Below are 7,193 nucleotides of genomic sequence, written 5' to 3'. Positions count from 1 at the left end.
TTGTATAAGCTAGAATTTATATAATTGTAATGGGGGTCGCTTTAGATTTAGAAATTAATAAAGGATTTACAGAATCTGACTTACTGACACTATGGACAAGTGTTGGGGTGGGTGTAGGATCTGCCATATCAGCTGTGTTACTAGGGCATGGTTCTAAAAACTTTATCACTGCACCATTCAATTTCATTCCTGCTGTTGTGATTACCAGTGTAAAGCCCTCAGTGCCCAATTAACATCCAGATCTGATTACAGCTTGGTTTGGCACTGCTACTTTTGCTATAGAAACAATTGGACGTATTATCCAGTATCCTCCTGATGAGTATGAAGATAGGCCTTACAAAAAAAAGACTATTGACCTATTGGTATTACTTACCTCTTCTTCTATTGTAGTTTCTAGTTCAGTGAGTGCCAATGTACTCTAGGTAGCAATAATGAGACGTCGATCTTAAGCTGAGACTATAGCAAATCAATTTTCTATGGCCTATTTTGGTGTTATTTCAGTACTCAAATCTTTACATACGTATGTATGCTCCGGTTTTCCGAGCTGAAATGCCAAAAAATGGGCAGATATAAACATCAATTGCAACAGTCATAAATTTTATATTTTTATTTGAACTATTTAAAAAAAAAATTATGAAAAAATTCATTTTAATATACAATTACCATTGCTACTATTATTACCTTTTGTTATGTGTACAAGTAGTTGTAACAAAGAGAAAGGATATGATATTAGCCCCAGAGAAAATATTAATGCCTGGAGACAACATAATATCTTAATGGCTACTGTAGAGGGTGGGGATATAGAAAAAGGAAAATCACTTATAAAGCAAGGTTCCAAAATCAACAGAACCACACTTAGACTTCAGAGCACACCTCTCTGTACAGCGATTAGTAAGAATCATACAGAAACGATGGGGTATCTATTGGTGCGAGGAGCCAATCATAATCAACCTGCAATTTGGGCATATTACCCCATTTGTTTAACTGCTAGACACAATCAAATAGAGATAGTGAAACTACTTTTAACCTATGGGGCTGATATTAACTGAATGGATAATGGAAGAAAAGTATCTGAAGCTTCTATTGAAGCCACTCCTCTATGGTTTGCCGCTGAAAAAGGATATGTAGAAATTGTAGATCTTCTTGTGGTGCAAGATGGTATATACCTTAATAAGGGAGATATAGAGTATGAATCCACACCTTTATGTGCAGATTCCTGAAAGGGGCATATAGAAATTGTAGAAAGATTATTACAAAAAGGGGCTAATGTCAATAAAGCTACTACTTCTCCTTTTGAAAAAGGATACACCCCACTCTACAGAGCTATTCAAGCAGGTCATACTAACATAGTGCAATTATTATTAGACTATAGAGCAGATATTACTATAAAAGCAGGTTCCATATGGAAAAATACCCCGCTAAAGGAAGCCATACATAAAGGATATAAGTCAATAGTAAATTTACTAAAAGAAGCTGCTGCCAGGCAAAGCGGGGAAGAAGCATCTAGTACCTTTTCTTTGATTAACACCAAAAAAGAGGATATGATATCAAGAAAATACAGCTGTTTCAGACTGCCTCACGCACGATCCTCACGTACCATAGGTACACTCCGGTCGCTTATTCGTGGCTTCCTTGCCGAAAAATAATTCAGTTTGCGTATAAAAACGCCATCTTCATTCAGATGGGGTATAGTTTGTCATTTTGTGTTCTAGTTGTTTCATCTGTGCTTGTAATTTTTTTACAAGGGTTTGATCCGCTATATCTATCAACTGTTTAACTAAAAACTGTACTACTTTTAAGCAGCTTCTACAAAAAAAGTATTATTAAGTTAAATAATATATATACTACTTCGTCCATTATGGGTTAAAAAGTTGATACGTGTCTCTCTTATTTCATCGGCCACTTGGTGGGTAAGTAGTCGCCAATCACTATCCCGTCATCTGTAAATGGATTGCTTGACATCTCCTACAATAAAGTTATCATTTCCTTGGGATATGTTGTGGGTTATAAATGGCTGGAGGTTATATCAATGTAGGGATGAAATATCTTGAAATTCATCAATTAAAAATAGTGGTAAGTATTTGCCATTTTCTCATATAAAAAAGGGAGGGGGTTGCTTGTTATAATAGGATGTAGGAGGGTCGCTGTTTCTGCCATGAATAAAACATTATGCGCAATCTTATAGAGCTGTAAGTTTGTCAAGAGGTGGGTAATAATACCCAGTGAATAGATAAATTGATGCAGTACTAATGCCGTTTGGTAGGTGCGATGATGTACCTCATAATAGTTTATGACAGCATTTAAAATTGGTCCTAGCGTTTCCTGCACTAACTGTATAATTGATTCCTTATGATTACTTTCTTTACTATACCAACTATTTAAGCTCGTACTGGCCAATAAAGAACGCTGGGTAGGTGGTCGTATTTTTGTTAACTAGCTACTAGCGCTTCTTGTCCTAGCACTTGTGAGGTAGTGGTAAAATCAGTGATTAAATTTTGTAATTCCGTTACAAACTTAGATAATTGGAGGGGGTCTTGTAGAAATGACGTAAGTCCTTGTTCTTGCTGTTGAAAAGGAACTGAGAACAAGGTTTTTGTTATCGTCGAAAGTTCCTTGGTCAGTTCCCAGTTTTTTTCCATTTTGTAATTGGTGGGTGGCAAAGTTAGTTACCCATTGCTGCAGCTGTTGGTTTTTACCTCCTTCTGCTAAAACTTCATCAGTAATATTATTGAACACATATTGTTGGTCCATTTCAATGGTGCAACCATATTGCAAACCAAGTTCCCTAGTAAAACTTTGAAGCAGGGTATGGATAAAGCTATCAACAGTACTTACAGTCTATCGCCTGTAATGCCTTCGCCTCCCAACCTGTAGCAGTGAGTTCTTTAAATAAAAAACTTTCTTTTCCTTGGGCTAATTCATCCAAATAAGAGATAATACGGTGTTTTATCTCTTGTGTAGCCTGATTGGTAAACGTGACTGCCCAAATTCCCTTAAAACCATTAGGCCCTTGTAACGCCATTCGTAAGTAGTTACTGACTAAGGCATGTCTTTTACCAGCACCTGCAGATGCGTTGTATATATGAAGTGGTGACAAAGTGGTAAGATAGTGCTTTATACCGGTCTGATTTTTTAGGACAATTTCCTTTCATTTTTTGGGCTGTCTTGTCAGGCTATAAAAATATATATCTAATGACTAAATAATTTTCTTTTTTCCCCTGCGGGGCATTACTTTTTTCCATTGATGAAAAAAGTAATAAAAAAAATCTAGCGCGTAGTAAAAAATGCTAAAATTGTTTACTCAGACTAGGGCAGTAAAGCTCAGCAAGCTCAAACAAGTTAATGCCGTAACCAGACTTCATTGCACATTTTTTTAACGCATTTAAACTGAGGCACACCCTAAAAAAAATTAGGGGCCTATTTTTAGCCCCGAACTGAGGTTATTTCTGCGAAAAACTGCAGCCTTTCACAATTCGACTTAAGATATCAAAAATGGGTGCCCTGCGATATCGAGAGGATCCATTGAAATCTTACCTTTTCATCCGAAAAATGAGGTAAATGATAAATTGGCATCCTTATTTGATGCACACTATCCTGCTCTCGTAGTGTAATAGTAATTCATGCATTATGGACAAAACACCAATGATCCACGCTGGGTCGTTACATCTTATTTGACAAGGCGTCCATCCTTGATAAACACAAAGTAAGATAATGTTTAATACTTAATAGCTAAGTTCAAGTAATACTTATAGTAATACCAGAGAGAAACTGTTCCTAACTTTACGGTTACACCATTGATAGACACGAAGATGGATTGAAAATTTACGTGATCTTATGAAAGAAACAGAGTAAAACTGAGGATTTGTTTTGGAGTTATAGGTGTTATTCGTCGTGGACTGATATTTGAATGAGGATATTCATCGGAGTAATTTTTGTCTATGTCCTTACTTCTTCCTATGTATATACAGAGTATGATTTGTGTTTTCTTTCTTTCCATCTCTCTCAGGACTGCTCACAACTAATCTAATAAAACGTCATGACAGCTAAGCTGCTCTACTCTCGAACGTTCTTCAAATTGTGAAGGTTACCACGTTAATTTTCGGTTTCTTTTTTTTTAACATACAGGCAGGACATATAATACTCATCACTGCTGATAAGTGATATGCAAAGTTGATAATTCTGTAAAGAAAAACGCGTGCAAAGGAGAAGGGGGGGAGGGGAGAAAGACTTACTTATGTTAAAAAAGTAATATTTATGAACTATGTAATATTGGAAAACCTAATGATCATACCCAAGTCTTTAAGTGAAGAAACTAGTGTCAGACAAACTAGTTGCAAACCATCCATAGCTACTACCCCCGTTGTTGTGACCATTTAAGCAATTGTTTTTGCCATTTAATGAGTTGTGTATCATAATTATTGATATTTTTAGTTAAAATAGAATCAAGCCACCTGTTTCTCGTCCAGTAAGTATTTCCAAATTCCTGGGCCTCCATTTCCGTAGAGACTTATGGATTTAATCCATAAGAGTTATTTATACTCGTCATCGTGTACTATCATTTAAATTTTAAGGTGTTGGGACTATCAAGTCCCGTAGGTCCCGAAAGGTTTAATAATTAAGTGGTGTCTAGTTATCATGGCTACTAAAAGAAGAACTGTGGCTGAAGAAAACAGGAAATTCAATACAGAATGGAAAGATAAATACTTGTTTACATCAGTAAATAACTAAACTATATGTTTAATCTGCCAGAATTCAGTAGCTCAAACTAAGGAATACAACATTAAGATACATTTTGAAACAAATCATGGTGATAAGTATGGCAAGTACGACATAGAGGAGAAAAGGCAGCTTGCAGAAAAGTTGACCAAAAACCTACAAGGGCAGCAGCAAGTGTTAACCCGATCATCTGAGGGTGAAATTGCTAATACTATAGTGAGCTTTGAGATTGCAAAGATTCTCACCAAACACCATAAGCCATTCTCAGATGGTCAAATAGTAAAAGAGTGCTTACAGAAATTTGCTGAAGTTAAGTGCTCACAAATGCTAAAAAGTGTTTCAGATGTATCTCTTTCAGGGCCACACTATAGTCAAACGAGTGGAAGATATGGGCTCAGACATAGCATATCAATTAAATGTGAAGCTAAGTGATATTGAATGCTATTCACTTGCATTAGATGAGAGTACAGACATCAGAGACTCAGCACAGCTGGCTGTATTTATTCGAGCTGTAGATAAGGATTTCAATGTAGCTGAAGAACTGCTTGACTTGAACCCGTTAAAAGGCACTACAAGAGGTGTAGATATATTAGAAGGTATTCATGCATCACTACAGAAAATGGGATTCAGGAAATGTGTATCACTATGTAGATATGTGCACCATCTATGATTGGCTGTCACAATGGCCTCATTGCCAATGTACGTGAGTTCAAACCAGATGTTATTGCAGTTCATTGCATAATACACCAGGAGAACCTGAGCGCTAAACTTATCAATATGGATCATGTCAACTCCGATGTAGTAAAAACAGTAAACTACATACGCTCACGACTAAACAACAGAGTTTCAGGAGTTCTTGATACACCTTGAGTGCCAGTCTGAGTATGTTATTTATTTCACAGAGGTTCGCTGGCTTAGCTGAGCATCAACATTGCAACGTTTCTGGTTATTATTAGATGAGATCATTCTGTTCCTGAAGTTGAAACAAAAAGAGGTTCAAGAACTGTGTGATCCTCTCTGGCGAATGGACCTCGCGTTCTTAAATGATATCTCTAAAAAGATATCTCAGCTCAATGTCAAGCTTCAAGGACAAAACAAGTTGGTACATGACTAGTTTAAGCACCTCCGAACATTTGAAAGATATCTTCAGCTCTATGAACAGAGTCTGCGTGAACAAAAAGTTGACCATTTTCCCACCCTTAAATCTGTCTTTAATGGCAACAATGAGATCCTAGATAGTTATGCTCAGACAGTGGCAGTACTTAGGGAGGAGTTTTCCTCTCGTTTTACAGAGTTCAGAAATCTCAGAAGTGAGATGACTGTCTTCTCATTGCCTTGTACCTGTGAGATAAGCTCAGCAGCTGTACAGCTCCAGCTTGAATTGAACACGCTGCAGGAGGATGACATTCTCATACAAAATTTCAACTCGCTAATCATACATGAAAATGATTTATTGAAAAAAAAATTATTTGAAACAATTTTATTATAATTACTGGATTCGAGTACTTTAACTCAATAAAACATGTAACTTAATACATCAATAAATAAAAAGGTTTTCGGTAATATATCTGCAATCCATCTAAAAATATCAAAAACTAAAGACCAAATGAGATATCTTATAGTGATATAGTAATAAATATAATTATTATAATTTATAATATAACTACAGATCCCCAGTTTTGGTCTTTCGTTTAGTCGGACACCCTTCCCTCTATTTGAAGAAACTTAGTGAGACGGCTGGAAAGATAGAGGTGCCAGATTATATTGTCCGACACAAGTTTATAAATTTTCGCCCAACAGAGATATATCCGCTTCTAGCATCCCGCAGAGAATACTCTTGATGTCTTAGGAAGATTAGCCGACCAATTGCACGATTTTCTCAAGTTCCTTAGAATTTCATAGTCGCAGATATCTAATACCCCCATCCTAGGCATGGACTCTCCGAGTTTTATGAGTTTGAAATTGACTGTGAAATAATAATTATAATAATAATTATTAGTAAATTATATTCCAACTTTAAACCTCAAACTGTGAAGATCACCTTATCCTATTTAATCCTCAAAGCTCGACAACTCTACAAATCCATTGGGCTCTTGTATTTACTATTTATCAACCACTAAAAACTTTCTATCGGAAGGGTCTTGACACTATGCTTTTCTTCCATTCGTTAGGATCCAAAATCCTCACAGTAATAGGAAGATGGCAAATTGCCACATAGAATCACAAAATATACATAAGATATAAACACCCAAGATTGCAAGATAATATACTCCTGAGGCAAAGGGAGGGAAGCACAAGTGAAGGGTCGAAGCGAGCACAGCAAAATCTATGAATGTGATAACTGATAAGTTAATGAAGTATGTTGATATATGATATTAATATATTACATTCACAAATACATGTAGAATTTCATGGACGAGGTCCCCATCTTGATCTATAATTCTATTACTATCATTGATGTAAGTAGAGAGTAGCAT

At 36.1% G+C, this 7,193-nt stretch overlaps 1 protein-coding gene across 1 annotated transcript; it reads left to right on the top strand.

The window, feature by feature from the left end:
* Window positions 1-2,010: 2,010 nt before the first annotated feature.
* Window positions 2,011-5,386, top strand: LOC139907420 (general transcription factor II-I repeat domain-containing protein 2B-like). Its single transcript, XM_071893849.1, has 3 exons — window positions 2,011-2,073; window positions 4,750-4,995; window positions 5,075-5,386. The coding sequence occupies exons 1-3, from the start codon at window positions 2,011-2,013 to the stop codon at window positions 5,384-5,386; spliced, it is 621 nt and encodes a 206-aa protein (XP_071749950.1).
* Window positions 5,387-7,193: the final 1,807 nt, after the last annotated feature.

The sequence above is a fragment of the Lepeophtheirus salmonis genome, chromosome W (assembly GCF_016086655.4).
Source record: "Lepeophtheirus salmonis chromosome W, UVic_Lsal_1.4, whole genome shotgun sequence".
In the NCBI taxonomy this organism is placed as follows: domain Eukaryota; kingdom Metazoa; phylum Arthropoda; class Copepoda; order Siphonostomatoida; family Caligidae; genus Lepeophtheirus; species Lepeophtheirus salmonis.
The sequence above is the reverse complement of the archived record's forward strand: the minus strand, read 5'-3'. Positions and strand labels throughout refer to the sequence as shown.